The sequence below is a fragment of the Oncorhynchus mykiss genome, chromosome 6 (genome assembly GCF_013265735.2).
Source record: "Oncorhynchus mykiss isolate Arlee chromosome 6, USDA_OmykA_1.1, whole genome shotgun sequence".
In the NCBI taxonomy this organism is placed as follows: Eukaryota; Metazoa; Chordata; class Actinopteri; order Salmoniformes; family Salmonidae; genus Oncorhynchus; species Oncorhynchus mykiss.
The window spans coordinates 34,566,753-34,585,208 of NC_048570.1; the positions used below are offsets into that span (position 1 = coordinate 34,566,753).

At 41.7% G+C, this 18,456-nt stretch overlaps 1 protein-coding gene across 2 annotated transcripts in view; it reads right to left on the reverse strand.

Annotated features, from left to right (window-relative positions):
* Nucleotides 1–18,456, reverse strand: part of LOC110525838 (polypeptide N-acetylgalactosaminyltransferase 9) — an 89,486-nt gene that overhangs the window by 23,341 nt on the left and 47,689 nt on the right. For both annotated transcript variants that reach the window (XM_021606290.2, XM_036979970.1), the window contains exons 7-8: nucleotides 1,903–2,088; nucleotides 40–177 (exon numbers count right to left, since the gene is read on the reverse strand). In XM_021606290.2, the coding sequence (XP_021461965.1) occupies nucleotides 40–177; nucleotides 1,903–2,088 (324 nt within the window). The remainder of the gene's footprint in view (nucleotides 1–39; nucleotides 178–1,902; nucleotides 2,089–18,456) is intronic.

An 18,456-nucleotide genomic window follows, 5' to 3' on the forward strand; every position in this document is an offset into this window, starting at 1 on the left:
CTTTCGTTGATAGTGAATAGTGAACAGTGAATGTCTCACCTCCCCATATGTGATTGTGTTGTTGTAGATGCGCATCTCTGGGTAGACATTTTCCAGGTACCAGCGGAAGCTCCGACACTGCAGCCTCTTCCTCAGGGCTACCCGCTCAGACACGTCCCCATAGTCAACCCCAGGGTTCTGGTAGCAACAGGAAAATAAATCACATTTAACATTTATCCAGGAGGCTATTACTTATTATCTACTTAGCTAAGCAACATGTGACTACACTTGTTTGTGGTTTGAATAGAAAACTGGAGGCCTGGAAAGACTGCTGGAGGGAGGAAGGGTAGAAAAAAGGAAAAGAAAAGGAGAAGCTGAGAGAGGAATAGTGGATTTGGTTTAGAGATGGATGGATGGTGGCCTGTCATGTGGGACCCTCATTGTTCTTTCATTAGACATGTATGCTGTGCAAATTCTAATCAGCTGCTTAATTATGAGTCCTCACGGCCCCGCCGTGCCGGCCGGTGTTGTGCATGGAGGTGGCTGCTTAATAACTGCTCTGCACTGTGCCCTGGCCTCTGCAGCAGACATACACTGCCTCATTAAGAGGCACACTGACTTTAAAAATCTCCCCTTTCCACAGGCATCAACCATATTTTAATATCTGAGAATAATGCCATTGTCCTCTGTCTTTCTAACTAGCTGTAACATTAGGCTAACAGATGCATTCCATTTGGGAGACGTTATTTGGACTACCAGATGGTGGTAACCATAGTGAATCATAGACCCTGCCCTCACTAGCAGAGTAACCAATAACCAATTATTCTGTGTGTGTGGTGGAGGGAATGGGAGATGGATTAGTTATAACATTATATGTTTTGTACAGTACATAAAATAACTTCTGTGCCATGGGACATAGAGGCAAAAGCACCATGCCACTGGGATTGTAATTACATAAAGAATGTTATGCAATGAGCTAGTTTGTCTATAGGGTGCTGTCTTAGTTACTGTCGGAGGCCTTCAATCAGTAGGCTGCTCCTCCTGCATGCATCCATTGTACCTCTCCCTTCTTAGCTTTCTGCCACATTTACAGAGGCATTGGCCTCCCTAGGATTGTTACCTTAATGTGCTCCTGTGCAGGAGGCCTTGTTTGAGTGAAACACAATCCAAAGATTGTTTCTACTGACAATAATGTTTTGAAAAACATACCATTTCTACCAGGCTGTGTTTTAATAAAGCATTGTCACCCGCCCCCTGTGACACACAGATAATTTGCAGTACAGAAATTAGTGTTCTGCATTAAGCTCTTTTTTTTTTTATTATTGAAAATGATTATTTTCCAATCTCAATGGCTCTTGAAAGCAATTACGTCTAAACTGATGTGTATGAAAGCGGACTCTGATTAAATGAAAGGCCCCCTCATTCATTTGGTTTCAGCTCTCAGCTCCACCACCCAGAGCCAGACGTCGTCGTTCAGATCTCACTGAGCAGCTCTGAAGGTTGAGTGGGATGAAATCTGAATTCTGAATTTCTATTGAGGCATAGTCTCTCTAGAGGGGCCCTGCCCGGCACAGAACAGGATGCTGGTCTGAATGAACAAGTGGTGAGGATGGATGGATGGATGAGTAAAAGAGCAGACAGACTCGTGTGACCATCTGTGTTCGAACTCGGTCTCCTGTGCGCCATAATACTGTGTTACCCTGCTGAGCTAAAGCTTTGGTATGAGCTAACACAAGTCTTCAGGTCTTAGGCAAGGTTTCTCATGAGCTTGGTTCATAGAACCACCTCCATTACACTCAATAGAAATAAGCCCTGTTTTGTCATAGAATGTCATTCTATTTATATCATCAATAGATGATAGCCTTGACCTTGGCCGTATGTTTCTCCATAGGTCCGGCGCTGTCAGACTATGGCTACGCTCACATTCATAGGGATGTTCCAGGCCATGTAGACGTGGGACTTGTACTCGTCCATCCAGACCTCGGCGGCCCGCAGGGCATTCCTCTTGGCGTAGTAGTCAATGTCATTGTTGTACGGCTTCTTTGTCCGCTCGATGTGTGCCACTCTGGCGCAGGGCAGCACCTCCATGCTCCCACCGCACTGCCACACCTAGAGAGGAGACAGCAGAGAGAGGACAGAGTCAAGCCTAGTCTAGAGGATTGTTTAGTAGTTCCGACAGAGAAAACATCTGTATCTGCAAGATTTCCTGCTAGCTGTTATAGCTGCCTCCTTGTTTATCTTTTTACGGAGGAGGGTGTTTGCTTGATGCAGCAATTAGGTTCCACAGGCCATTATTTTCTGCTGAAGTGGGTGAAAACAGGCCTGATAAATGTGTCGGTGTGGGAATGGCCCATAAATATGAGTGTCCCTAGAGAGTTTCCTGTGACACACAGTAACACTGGCACTGGATTGTGGTTGAATAGTGTCTGTCTGTGAAAAAGTGGTAATACATAAAAATAGGTGGTAAAAGCATGTAACCCTGGAGAAAAACGTCCATCACTGCAAAAAGTATTGACTGACTACGGGCCTGAAAAATGCAGTGACACTCAACTGTGACTGACTCAATACTCAAGGAAGGAAAATAGTGGCTGCATCATCAGCAACGACTACCAGAATGAATTCTTCCAGGTTATTGGAAAACAATTCCAACCTAAGGTGTCACACCCTGATCTGTTTCACCCGTCTTTGTGATTGGCGACACCTGGAGTGGGGTGGAGACAATCTTCCCCATTATCCCCTGTGTATTTATACCCGTGTTCTCTGTTCTTCTGTTGACAAACAAGACGAACTGGCAAGTCAACCAGCGTTTTTGCCCCAGCTCCTGCTTTTCCCAGTCTCTCTTTTTCTCGCCCTCCCCTTGCCTGTCCTGAAAATGAGCCCGCCTGCTTGCCTGACCACTGTGCCTGACACTGAGCCTGCCTGCCGACCTGTACCTTTGCCCCACCTCTGGATAACTGACCTCTGCCTACCCTGAGCCTGCCTGCTGTCCGGTACCGTTGCCCCACCTCTGGTTTACAGACCCCTCCCTGCCTTGACCTGTCTTTTGCCTGCTCCTGTTGGATTATTAAACTATTTTTAATTAGATGTCTGCATCTGGGTCTTACCTTCATACCTGTTATAAGGATAACACTTGCCCAGACACAAAACTATAGCATATAAAGGAAAATCAAAAGTAGAGAGGGAGAGAGAACTTAAACGAGAACATTTCCAACACCAGAGCAGGAAAGATAGAGAGGACAGCATATGGTAATGTAGTCCTCCTGTCTTTTGAACTGCAGCACCACCAGCACTCCGAGAGTCTCTTAATGACAATCTTCACAATGCAGAACAGATGTTCCAAACCATTAACATTCCACTGAACCCAACATTTACCTCATGCTCAGCATAAGAGGACACAGATAACTGCCTGCATGCCGCAGAAAAATACCCTGAAGAAACCAGGACATCCACCAGTCAAATTTATAGTACCGAAATACTAATACGTTTTTTAATTACATACTGATGAGTCACCCCCCTAAAGTAAAAAAAACAAACATTTAGACTAGCAGTGACATCACCATTGTTTTGGAGGGGGTAGTAAGGAATACTTGACATGATAGTGACTTACTGTAGGTGTACAACTAATTTTTCATATTTTGTGTTAGCATGGATTCCTACTTTACGTCAAACATAAAAGGGTTTCATACCAAACTGCATGCAATGACGCATGTTGGTCGACTGAGTGAGTGTATGCATGAGGCAGCGCAGAGGGAATTGAGTCAGTAGGAGAAATGTCATTGCTCAGATTCCATTGATTGATGGATCCCTAGTAAGGATACATTGCGGCAAAAGTTTGTTCTCCACCCTTTTTGCTGGACAGGGCTGCATAAATTAAACCCATTGCATTTACTTGGGCCTTCCACTGACACTAAAAACATTGGAAAACATCCCTTTGTTAAGTGTATGACCCCAAAAAGACTGCTGCTATGCAGGGCATATACTCCTCCATCTTTTCCCTAGCAGTTTGTGGCAGCTTATGTTGGAACTTCTTGTACTTCACCGCACATAACACAGAGGTATTTGAGCGATTGTATTACAAGCACTATTCAAATAGAGTATGCTGTGCTGAGTGCTAACAAAAGGAGAAGTCAAATCAAGTATTCAAATAAACCAAATACATTCTTGCTGGTCTGTGAAATTCATTGAGGAAAGATGTTGGAGCCGCTAAGCCCCCATGCCATATGGTACTGTGTGCCATGTTCATGGAAATTAAATACAGCAAATATTAATCAAGTCACTGTTACCATAATTTGCATGTACTGTACAGTACCACTCAAGTGTGTTTATGTGGGTGAGTGTTTCATTGAATGTTAATAAAGGCATAGCATTAATACATGTGTTTTCTGATCCATTCCCTAGCTGTGAAGGCCTTTGCCCTCCTCCATCTCACACCCTCAATGGTTGCATTTGACTCAATCAACCTCCATAATGACCCAGGTTGGTTGTAAACCCTCTCTTAGATTAAACAGCAGTGAAGTGTGGAGTGACCCTGGACTAATAAATCAATCAGCGCTATTACCATTACATGACCAATATGCTCCTTCATGGCTACGACAAAGAAACAAACTACTTGCATTCATTGTGTGTCTGCGGATGACATTGCATTCACTAATAGATTACTTATTATTTTACTGATCAATGGTTAGGTTTCAAATAACAAAGACCTAATCAAACAAACACAGACTCATCTTCAACCCTGCCTCTACTAAAGCACAAGCACTTAACTGATGAACATGCAGTGGTAATACACTATTATCAACATATTCAAATGATGATTGACATTTTAATTAAAAACTTTATTTTGATGAATTTATTTATACTATTTCGCCCTTCCACAAGACATAGTCCCGACACAAATCTAGGGTTGCTACCCAAGCCGGCTAGTTGTTCGTTCTACCAGTTCGGTTGCCAGAGATGCTACCCAGTAGTTCATTATGTTTGCTCTGTATCTATGGATGTGACCCAGTCGTTTGTTTTAAATGTTTCATTGCCAAACTGGCTGGCAACGTTCGTATCTCTTGCTTGCTAGCTAGCCAACTATAGCTACCTTACAGTCACGTCAAAAAGTGCAGCCAGAATAACAGCAAAGTAGCTGCATTTGCATTTGTTTAAGCTGTTTTATAGTGACATTTATTTGGATACATCCATAACAATGAGCTAATGAGTTGCAATTTTGCCTGGCATAGAACATGTGCTCACTCGTCGGGAGCTAGCCAACAACGCAGCTAACACAATCACTTCAATCACCTCCATTCTCAGTCAATGTGCACACCAGAGTAATAGCTGGATCGTAAACAGGGATTTGCCAGATAAACGCTGTAGCTTTAGTCTGTAAATAAATCATAACCCTCTGTGGTGTTTATCAGCTTCAACAAGAAACTCCTAGCTTGGCCTCTGTTACAGTCAGGACATTTTCAATGTGTTCTTTTTAAAACTGTGTAGGGTAGCATTGGGTGATCGCAGAGATGGATCTGCACAGGTAATGCTGGTTTACTTATGGGAGAATCAAGTGTGTCAGAGTGGGTGTATCAAATCATATCCAGTTCTATTTGTCACATGTACCTATTATAAATGGTGTAGACTTTACTGTGAAATGTTTGCTTACAAGCCCTTCCCAACGATGCAGAGTTTAAAAATAAAATGGTAACACAAGAGGAATACAATTAAATACACAAGCATGTAGCTATAGCCTATGCAGGGAGGACAAGTACCAGATCAATGTGCAGAGGTACGAGATATGAGGTAGATATACCAGATCAATGTACTGTACATGAAGGCAGGGTAAAGTGACTAGGCATCAGGATAGATAATAATAAGAGTAAAATAAGGAACAGAGTAGCAGCAGCAAAGGATCAGTGTAAAAGTGTGTGTCTGTGAGTGTGCGTTTGTGTTTGTGTCGTGTCGGTATGCGTCCCTTTGGGACGTACGGTTTTAACAGTGTGCGTTTATCTAAGATTGTCCTTTCTGTCCTTTCTGTCTATTCTGGTAATCAGCCCGAATGACATTGAAAAAGCCTAATCAGATCAGACCAGACAAATCCTCTATGACAGGGTAGGTTTGGGAAATAAATAGCTAACAGACATCACAGAACATGGGAGTCTGAGGAGAGTCAGGTCAGTTCCTTTTTTAAAACACACAAAATCATCTGTGATAATGTGACCTTTGCAGCATAACAGAGAGAGTTTTAGCCAATCAGAGAGAGAACAGGTGGCGTGCAGCAGGCGAGGACCATGCAGAGCAACGTCTGGAGCAGACGTGTCTGTTCCAGGATGTCTTATGACGCTGCTGCCACTCTCTAGTAACTTTGGAGGTCTCAGCCAGGGCATTAGCTAAACAAATCAGACCAAATGCCTCTTTGTCCCTGGACACAAAAGGCATAATGATGATGTGATGATTGCACCAGGGCTGCGCGGAAAACACATTTATGCCATGCTGAGAGAGCCTCGCCAGCACAGCTTGCGCCTGATCTCCTCAAATAGACAATAATTGATCTGTATGTGAATCATCTGGCCTGTCAAGTCACGTTAAAAAGTGTTTTCTGTAAGCAGTAATCAAACTTCTCACTACCACAGTAAAACAACAATTATCTCAAATATATTAAGTTAAATTGGAGTCTTGCCCTGATATATGGTTGTTGATTCATATGGCATCATAGGAGTCAACAGCCATGCATCAGGGCAAGTTGGTGACCAACACAGAAGTATCATACACACATTACCTTTACACCTCTAAATAGATTAGGAAACAAACATCTTTAAGTATCTTACTATGGTTTCATAGGAATATATAGTGAAGTCTGATTTGCATAAATTCCTATTTAAACACAGGATAGAGATCATTAAGAGGCATCATTTAACATAGGAGACTGTTTACTTTTATGTAGAGGTTATTTAATTGCTAATATAATTGCCGCTGTGTGGCGTTAGTTAATTGGCACAGGACCATTTGGGTGAGCTAAGCCCTAGAGGGATATAGGAAACATCGACTGTAAAAACCATAAAAACTATTAACAGCAGTAAACAGAATTGGAAACAGCACCATTACACAGTATCACTACTAACCCAACATTTTGGATCATCTAAGGTCTATATAAGGTTCTGTTACTCAGAGGATCTCTTACATTAGTGTTCTTCAAGCTTTCTTTTCCCATGTACTTTCTTTCATGAACACTGCTACGCAGAGTCTGCATTTAATCCCTCTAATCTACCAGAAGTCATGAAGTAAGGAGACAAGGAAAGAAAAGGAGACAAGGAAAGAAAAGGAGACAAGGAGAGGAGACAAGGTTGGAACACCCAGCAATGGGACTTAGTCGGAGATCATCAGAAGGTTTTCTGAAGTCCTGCTGACTTCATTTTCTGCCTCATCTTGCTTGGTCGCTGTCTGATTTGACAGACAGCTTGGAAAATTGTTCAGTAACACAAATAATATAATTCTAATTAAACTCTTTATGACAAAACATAATGCCTCATTTTGAGGCATAGCTTTACCTGTAACATCTGCTTCCAGCTCACACCCTCAAATAGGTAGATCCCCTGAACGCAACTCACTTTCCAGCCCACTTTCTAGCCCACTTTCCAGCTCACACTCTCAAACACCTCGATTCCCTGAACGCAGCTCACTCTCCAGATCTCAATCACCTGAATTCTAGTCACCTGTTCACACACCTGCATGTCATTATCACACATTATCTAGTTCAGTTCTTTGCACTCCATCACACTCCTCCTGTGTATGATAGTTTTTGCCTGCCTCACGAATTATGCCTTTTGCCTATTCCCTGCCTGTACTTTAGCCTATTGGATTTCCTGTTATCTACCTATTGGCTGATCTCCCGGACTATGTTACTAGCCTTTTCCCTGCCTGTACTGTACTGTGTATGACCTTCTGCCTGCCCCTGGACTAAGTTACCTGCCTCCTCCTGTGGTCCTTTGCAATAAACACCTGCTGCGCCCTGCGCTTGAAACCAGCTCTCTGTCTCGCCTCATGTTCATTACATTACCCTCATTCAGTGTCCTGAAACTCATGGTTTAAAGGCCACAACAGGCCTGTAAGTTGGGTGGCAAAATTCAGGTAACTTTATCCAAAATTCCCCGATTTCCAGGAATCTTCCAACTGGGATTTCTGGAAAACCTGGAAAATGTTCCGGAATTTTGTAACCCTACTTGCAAGTCACAGGTAGGGTCTGGGCCCTGATCTCTCGTTTGACAAACATATCAAGACTGTTTCAAGGACAGCTTTTTTTAATCTACGTAACATTTCAAAAATCAGAAACCTTCTGTCCAAAAATGATGCAGAAAAATGAATCTATGCTTTTGTTACTTCTAGGTTAGACTACTGCAATGCTTTACTTTCCGGCTACCCGGATAAAGCACTAAATAAACTTCAGTTAGTGGTAAATACGGCTGCTAGAATCCTGACTAGAACCAAAAAAATGTGATCATATTACTGCAGTGCTAGCCTCCCTACACTGGCTTCCTGTCAAGGCAAGGGCTGATTTCAAGGTTTTACTGCTAACCTACAAAGCATTACATGGGCTTGCTCCTACCTATCTCTCTGATTTGGTCCTGCCGTACATACCTACACGTACGCTACGGTCACAAGACGCAGGCCTCCTAATTGTCCTTAGAATCTAAGCAAACAGCTGGAGGCAGAGCTTTCTCCTATTATAGAGCTCCATTTTTATGGAATGGTCTGCCTACCCATGTGAGAGACGCAAACTCGGTCTCAACCTTTAAGTCTTTACTGAAGACTCATCTCTTCAGTGGGTCATATGATTTGAGTGTAGTCTGGCCCAGGAGTGTGAAGGTGAATGGAACGGCTCTGGAGCAACGAACCGCCCTTGCTGTCTCTGCCTGGCCGGTTCCCCTTCTTTCCACTGGGATTCTCTGCCTCTAACCCTATTAAGGGGCTGAGTCACTGGCTTACTGGTGCTCTTTCATGCCGTCCCTAGGAGGGGTACGTCACTTGAGTGGGTTGAGTCACTGATGTGATCTTCCTGTCTGGGTTGGCGCCCCCCCTTGGGTTGTGCCGTGGCGGAGATCTTTGTGGGCTATACTCGGCCTTGTCTCAGGATGGTAAGTTGGTGGTTGAAGATATCCCTCTAGTGGTGTGGGGGCTGTGCTTTGGCAAAGTGGATGGGGTTATATCCTTCCTGTTTGGCCCTGTCCGGGGGTATCATCGGATGGGGCCACAGTGTCTCCTGACCCCTCCTGTCTCAGCCTCCAGTATTTATGCTGCAGTAGTTTATGTGGTTTTATGGGTCAGTTTGTTATATCTGGAGTACTTCTCCTGTCTTATCCGGTGTCCTGTGTGAATTTAAGTATGCTCTCTCTAATTCTCTCTTTCTCTCTTTCTTTCTCTCTCTCGGAGGACCTGAGCCCTAGGACCATGCCTCAGGACTACCTGGCATGATGACTCCTTGCTGTCCTCAGTTCACCTGGCCGTCCTGCTGCTCCAGTTTCAACTGTTCTGCCTGCGGCTATGGAATCCTGACCTGTTCACCGGACGTGCTACCTGTCCCTGCTGTTTTCAACTCTCTAGAGACAGCAGGAGTGGTAGAGATACTTTTAATGATTGGCTATGAAAAGCCAACTGACATTTACTTCTGAGGTGCTAACTTGCTGCACCCTCGACAACTACTGTGATTATTATTATTTGACCATGCTGGTCATTTATGAGCATTTAAACATCTTGGCCATGTTCTGTTATAATCTCCACCCGGCACAGCGAGAAGAGGACTGGCCACCCCTCATAGCCTGGTTCCATTCTAGGTTTTGGCCTTTCTAGGGAGTTTTTCCTAGCTACCGTGCTTCTACACCTGCATTGCTTGCTGTTTGGGGTTTTTGGCTGAGTTTCTGTACAGCTATATAAATAAATTTGATTTCGCTTGCAAAGTTATGTTGAATTTCTTTTGTTGATGTGACATTTAATTGAGTCAGTACCACGACCATAAGTAATAATGACTTTTTGAGTTTTGAGAGAAACAGTTTTGAGTTTTGAGTTCAACTTACAAGAAGTATTTGCGTAAAAAATGCAATGGGGAGTTGGTCCTTTTCAGTGACTATAGGAGCTTCCTGGAGGTTCACGGAGTTACGCGCCAATATTTATTGGTCATATTGTAAGCATGGTTGACTAAGCTAAGGACAATGGACCCTGGCATGACCCCAGCGGACCTCATGACCCCAGCGGACCCTCATGTTGTGAATGTCTGTTATTCAGAAAACTGTGGGGACTGGAGGGCATTTGCCAAATGAAGAACATACATTTTTTGAGATTGGCAATCATATATACATGTACAGTGCCTTCGAAAAGTATTCAGATCCCTTGATTTTTTCCACATTTTGTTACGTTACAGGCTTATTCTAAATTCTTAATCGTCAGCAATCTACACACTACCCCATAATGACAAAGTGAAAACAGGTATTTTGTTTTTTTAAATGTAATAAAAATTAAAAATACCTTAATTACATAAGTATCCGACCCCTTGACAGATGCATCCTGTTTTCATTGATCATCCTCGAGATGTTTTTACAACTGGGTTGGAGTCCACCTGATGGTCACTCTGACAGAGCTCTAGCGTTCCTCTGTGGAGATGGGAGAATCCTCCAGAAGGACAACCATCTATGCAGCGCTCAACCAATCAAGCCTTTATGGTAGAGTGGCCAGATGGAAGCCACTCCTCAGTAAAGGGCACATGACAGCCCGCTTGAAGTTTGCCAAAAGGCACCTAAAGACACTCAGACCATTAGAAACAAGATTCTCTGGTCTGATGAAACCAAGATTGAACTCTTTGGCCTGAATGCCAAGCGTCATGCCTGGAGGAAATCTGGCACCATCCCTACGGTGAAGCATGGTGGTGGCAGCATCATGCTGTTGGGATGTTTTTCAACTGCAGGGACTGGGTTACTAGTCAGGATCGAGTGAAAGACGAAAGGAGCAAATTACAGAGAGATCCTTGATGAAAACCTGCTACAGAGCGCTCAGGACCTCGGACTGGCGCGAATGTTCACCTTCCAATAGGACAACGACCCTAAACACACAGCCAAGGCAACTTAGGAGTGGCTTCGTGACAAGTCTTTGAATGTCCTTGACTGGACCAGCCAGAGCCCAGACTTGAACCCGATCGAACATCTCCGGAGAGACTTGAAAATAGCTGTGCAGCAACGCTCCCCATCCAACCTGACAGAGCGTGAGAGGATCTACAGAGAAGAATTGGAGAAACTCCCCAAATACAGGCCATACCCAAGAAGACTCTATGCTGTAATCGCTGCCAAAGGTGCTTCAACAAAGTACTGAGTAAAGGGTCTGAATACTTATGTATATGTGATATTTCAAAAAAACTGTTTTTTTATATAAATTGTCATTATGGGGTATTGTGTGTGGATTGATTAGGGGGAAAAAACACTTTGATCAATTTCAGAATAAGGCTGTAACGTAACAAAATGTGGAAAAAGAAGGGGTCTGAATACTTTCCGAAGGCACTGTATGTGTACATACAGGGAGGTTTGCCATCAGTCACACGGTTATGAAAATCTACACGTTAGGTTAGCTAATGAATGGTCTTCTCCCATTGACAATCACACAAATCACATAGCACTTGATACATTCAAAGATATATTCACCTCTCCCCACTCTTACATTCTGTAAATGTATCCAATTAGCATAATCAAAGTTCTGGTAAATAGTCAAGCTTCTCAAAGACAGCGGCTCTTAACCCGTTTTTGTATTGAGATATACAGTCCCAGCTACAATGCCTACAATCTTTTGAATATTCTTGTGACCTGTCAAATAAATTAGCTTTGACTCAGTTTTCCTTCTATATACTAATAATAATATAATAGTATATGCCATTTAGCAGATGCTTTTATCCAAAGCGACTTATGCAAGCATACATTTTTACGTGTGGGTGGTCCTGGGATTAAACGCAATAACCCTGGCATTACAAACTCCATGCTCTATCACATGACACAAGGGGACCAGCCACCAGTGTCTCCTGACCCATAGTAGGGAAGGAGACACACTGACTGCCCTAAAGGTCCTCATTTCCATTTCTGCCACTGAGCTGCAATTCTGGGATCAATTTTGTGTCAAGTCAGAGCGAAGCAACCAATGGATGAGAGAGGATTAAAGGGATTGGGATATCTTATCCCTTTTAAACAAAGCCAGGTGAATTCCTTTAACAGTTTTACCGCCAGAGCTCTTACAGAGATTAACACTACAACACAGAATGGAAATATTCAAAATGAAAAATAAGAAAGACATACTTGCATTTGTGGGCTTGTTTTACCACTTGAGCTGTGTGAGTGTGTGTGTGTGTGTGTGTGTGTGTGTGTGTGTGTGTGTGTGTGTGTGTGTGTGTGTGTGTGTGTGTGTGTGTGTGTGTGTGTGTGTGTGTGTGTGTGTGCTTAGTTGTGTCTTAGGAATTTGTGTCTCTGTTCTTAATTGAAATGTTTCTCACTGGCTTCTAGAGTCTCTGTACCCAGGAGAGCTCTCTTCCTTTTAATGTAATATCTGATTTGCCCATTTCAAAGACATAGCAGGAAATCCTGACCACAAAGTGATATATTCTCCTATGAAGCTGTTTGGCTTTATAAAATTAAATAAATACTCCTCACATCTGTTTCTTGTAAGTTTTTGTGATGTACAGTGTGACTTTAAAGATTAATTCAATTTGAGAACCCCCACCGTGTAGTGTGGACATCTATAGCATTCAAACCACTGATGTAATCACTCCTCCATGAAAATCCCAAATACATCAATTGATTCAGTATGTGGATATGAAGAACAAATAAGGCATGATAGCATAACATCTTTCCCTCAAAGCTTTAGCTTGAATAGTAGAATACTTAACATTTCCTCTATAACAGGCCATACTAATAAATAATGAGTGGTCAACCTTGGTTTGAGCACAATTCATTGGGCCTACATCCCTCAACTGATGTTTTTGTCAGCGTCCATGTTACATGCGTGCAAAACCATAGTTAACACATTCAGAACTAGTCAGACCATTGTCTCTAAGTTGTTAAGAATGACTAGAATACCAGGCAGCAGCATCATAATGTGTTGCAATGCAAAGTCTATCCCGCCCCTCCCAATGGGGTGTCCAATGAGATGAGTGATGTTTCAAGCAGAATGAACTGAAGGTATCTCTCTCACTCTCTCTCTCTCATACCCAAAATGTATAGTTCAAATCAGGATGTTTCAGTGATGTGATGCAGCGCTTTCAACTCTACTGTCAAACCGCGCAAAGCAATTGAATCCCCTGCTTTCTCATCGGCAGTCCCCTTAATTGTAGTGAGTTTGTCTGACATACCAGTGCTTTCCTCACTACTTAAGTGCTTTTTTTTGTTACAGTAGATTAGCTGTCAAAATCATTTCCATCTTGTCAAACACATCTAACACCATCAAACACCCTCCAATTAAACTAACAAATTAAAAACATGTTTTCTATAATGAGAAGGATGATCCAATTTCAAGTATGAGGATTTCAAAGTTTATTTAAGTAAGTATGGTGACTTCAGACAGAGTTGGATGGTTAATTAGCTTCACTTTTTCTTTTTGCATAACAGGCTCTGAAAACAGAGGGTTATGAAATGAACAATACGTCTTAAAGCATCTTAATTGCCTCGTCAATGTGTGTTTAAAGATAGGTGCAAGAGCAGTCACACTTGAAAGAGACCTATAATGAAGTTTATGACTCATGTAGATAATAAGTGCGCTGACAAGTTCTGCCTAATTGCTACTCCCTGTGGCCCTGAATAGGAAAACTCTCTGTCTGGCTGTCGAGCGCTACAATATGTATTGAAACCCACATAACCTTGTCAAACTCCAAAAGGCATTCGGGGATTTCAAATACTTGAAAATAAGCTGGATGGGCTGTTGTTAGGGAATCATTTTGCTTTTCAAAACGTGACATGTTTAAGCATTTAGCAGCAGATTTCTGGGTCAGCACTATACCTTACAAAACAATATAAACCCAGTCCAATTTCTGTGCGCACAGACACAAAATGTTATTTTTTTAAAAATAATTAAATACAGTAATATGAGATCTATATGTAAAACATTTACATTTGGCATTTTAGTAGTTTAATCACTTATCTGATGCTCTTATCTAGAGCAACTTACAGTAAATGTATTAATCTTAAGACAGCCATATATCACAGTCAAATATACAGGATACAAACATTCCTTTCTAGCTAAACAATGGATTGGCCTGTACATCGTTTAGCAAAAAAAACATGTTTTCATACATATCTAAAATATACGAATTCAAGATCTGAGAACAGTAATATTTTAAATACAAATGAAGGTACCCATAAGCAATCATTTCTGATGAGAAAACACAAAACATTTGTGGATATAACATTATAAAAATAAACTCTTGATTTATTTATACTTATTTACTTCAATATTAACTTATACAACTAGGATAGCCACATTGTAAACTCAAACCATGGAATGAATGGAGCATTAAAATAGTTCCTATGTGGTATTTTAAGAAAGGTCTATATCCCATTCTCCTCTGTTTCCTCCCTCCTCTGTGTCTTCCCTCCTATGACTAGTGGTGAGGTAGTGAGATAAAACCTACTGTAATGAAGCCTAGAGTAAATACCTCTCAGTCCATTAAGTCCCAGCAGATTGATTCAGGCCCTCTAAATAATGTATGTCTTGAAAAAGACAAATAATTGATCAATATGAAATGGTCTACCCATTGTTACCTTTGCACTGTTCCTATTGATGAAAAACAGATCTTTCCTCCCACGTCTTCTCAGTTAAAGGACTGTATTCTCTGAGAATGAATCATTCATGTGACGGGGAGATGAGCCAGTGGAGGAACGGAAAGGAGAGGAAGAAATCCACATGAGAGATACAGTATATTTGTAGTCGATATACGACACAGCCCAGGTCTCCTGTTGTACTGATCTCTCACACAAATGTAGATATTTCTCATCATCTATCTCCATCTTCTCCCATGACTCTTCATGTCTGCCTTCAGACTGTGACGAGTAGCCTAATGGGCAAATTCCCTCATGTAATGGCTCAAATAAGTCCCTTTTTTTTAATGGTCTATTTGTTTCAGTGGGCCCACATATGGTCAGCCGCTTTGTCATTTGCTGCCTGGTGGACGTGGGCATGAGGGTGATTTTAGCTAGCCGCGGATGGAACTGGAATGGCTGGTGACCACAGATGGCTGAGGCTTAATGTGGGCTCATAAAGACAGGGCTGACCTTTTCAAGGTGACTCTCTTTGCTATAGATGATGCTATATACAATATGTGAGGATATGCAGGAAAGCAAAGTAAAGCAAACACCACTAGAGAGAGATCCCCTTTCCTCTTCGGATATAATGATTTTGAACATACTTCCCAGTATCTACTGCATGGTGATGGCTCTGTCAACATCATAGAGATATAACAAGTTAATTCTGTGGTCAGCATGAACTGTAGGTACACACTAAAAAAGTGATGGCTCATCAATGTTTCTTTGGGAAGGGTGATGGTTCTATGTGGAACCATTGAGCTCTTCAATGGTTCTTTACAGTTCACAAAAGAGTTCTTTGCTTTTTTTAGTGGCATTTCAAATTTAGGGGAGGTGGCTCATTTGAAAATGTGGGGGCATGGTTTGCACACAGCTTTTTTTTGTGCAACCGTGAGTGAGAGTGTCTTTCCAGTTTATCTAATGTTTTGTGTTATGACATTACATATTATATGTGGCTATGGCTAATGAAATATACTTAAGTATCAAAAGTAAATAATTTCACATTCCTTGGAATAAGCAAACCTGACAGCACGATTTTCTTGTTTTTTAATATACTTAAAACTTCACTAGTTCTAGTTTCACCTCCGGATGAAAAGTGTGCCCAAAGTAAACTACCTGCTACTCAGGCCCAGAAGCTAGGATATGCATATAATTGGTAGAATTGGATAGAAAACACTCTAAAGTTTCGTAAACTGATAAAATAATGTCTGTGAGTATTGATTTGAGTATTGAGTATTTGAGTATTTTTGTTTTTGAATTTGGCGCTCTGCAATTTCACTGGATGTTCGCCAGGTGGGACGCTAGCGTCCCACGTACCCTAGTGAGGGTATCAAAAGTAAATCATTTCACATTCCTTAGATTAAAATAACCAGACAGCACAATTTTATTGTTTTATTATTTTACAGATATCCAGGGACACACTCCAACACTCAGACATAATTTACAAATGAAGCATCTATGTTCAGTGAGTCTGCCAGATCATAGGCAGTAAGGATGACCAGGGATGTTTCCTTGATAAGCGTATGAATTGGAAACATTTTCTGTCCTGCTAAGCATTCGAAATGTAATGAGTACTTTTGTAGTAAAAAGTACATTATTTACTTTAGGAATGTGGTGGAAAAAAAGTAAAAGTTGTCAAAAAATATCACTAGTAAAGTAAAGTACAGATACCCCAGAAAACTACTTAAGAGGTACTTTAAAGTATTTTACCTTAAGTACTTTACACCATTGCCTCTCCCAGGTGTCTGCATAATCCTAAAGTTAGCCCTTTAATCCCACTAAATTTGAATCCCTTTAATGGGATTGGAATGATTTTAGCCTATTTAAAATTGTTGGTGTTGAGCTAGGGTATGGGTACTGCCATACCCTGGGATACCCAATTGACACCGCTGCCTTTAACTAAGACTGCCTTATTTTCTACAGGTGAAGATATTGGAGTGAGGTTGTGTCTTTTCTGTAATTAAAAAAACAACAGACACAACAGACACAACAGATCAGTACATTACTGAACCTGGGTAATGCCAAAGCTTTTAAGTAAAACACTCACTGCTTTGAAGTGGTGTGTTTAGATGCTGTGGCTGGTTTGTGGCCACCGTGCCTCAAACAACAATTGTTTGTTCCTCTTGCAACTAAATGGTTGTTTTATGCCTGGGAGACCAACTCTCTCCCAAATAAAGAAGCATGCTCACAAGGTTCTAAATGGGACCTGTATGGTGCTATAGATGGGTTGGTTGTTTAGCAAGAAAACGTATGCTTGCGCAACTATGGGACAAAACAGATGGGGTGGGCTTAGATTGTTGACCAAATCTAAACTATATTTCGTCTCCAATGTTTATTGAAAACATAAATACATTTGCTCAATGAGTACTTGTTGTCTCTCAAATACATAATTACAGATGTTGGTTACCCAGCTAGCAATTTCTTTTGTCACATTGAAATGGACATGAAATCAGTCAAAAAACCTAAAAACAAGACATGGTATCAAGAACAAGATGAAACTAGCTGAAACGAGTCACTTACAATTCCCTACATGGCAGTTTATTGTCATTGTTGGTAGCTACAGTATCTGGCCTTCCAGAATCACAACAACTCACAGACGCCCCATTGAAGCGTGCACATCGTTTTTGTGACCTTGTCAGCTAACCCATCTATAAAGAACTCTTTCCTAAGGTTTTATAAATAACCATAAAAAATAATTCTATATAGCACGAAAACAGGGTTCTGCTCTGGTTGGAACCTTTTGGGGGGCTATAGAGAACCCTTTTTATGGTTCTTTATAAAACCTTCACATCTGAAATGTTCTTTGTAGATCCTTTTGAAGAACCATACAGGGTTTTTCATTCCGGTCAGCCATTTGACATGGATGATTATTGCGTCAGTGAACAATTATCGCAAGGCCAGTCTTTCACAAAACACAATCAAATTACATTTACTTTTATACTTAACTACATTCTATGTATCGTTACTTTCACTCAAGTATTGTCACGACTTCCGTCGAGGTCGGCTCCTCTCCTTGTTCGGGCGGCGTTCAGCGATTGACGTCACCGGCTTTCTAGCCATCGTCGCTCCATTTTTCATATATCAATTTGTCTTGTTTTCATACACACCTGGTTTTCATTTCCCCAATCAATCTATTTCTATTTAACCCTCTGTTTCCCATCATGTTTTGTGTGTAATTGTTTTCATGTCAAGTGATGTTCGTTAAGCGCATTACTTTATTGTTCTGTTTTCTGAGCGCATTTGTTTTGTTGTGCTCCCAGTTTGGAACTATAATAAAGTGTGTTTTATTTAATCATACTCTGCTCTCCTGCACCTGACTTCGACTTCATACACATCCTGACAAGTATGACAATTGGGTACTTTTTCCACCACTGGGGAGTGGAAGGTAAGGCTGTTTGTATGGCTGGCTGGCTCCGCCCTAACAATGTATAAAAATAAGTGTTGAAAGGGAGTAGGCACGCCACTGGCTTGACCCTGAAAAATCATCTTGCCTCCGACTTGCAGCTGTAGTGTCGCCGGCTGGGAGAATGACGGGTGTGGGGTGGGTAGGCTGTGTAGGAAAACAACAGGAGCGCGGCTGCCACTTGACAAAGCGACCTATTGCGGGTGCCCCATGAATGAAGCAATGGGCAAAACAGATGTTGCGTAGCACTCGACCACTCTGGAGGGACGCCGGCCTCCCGAG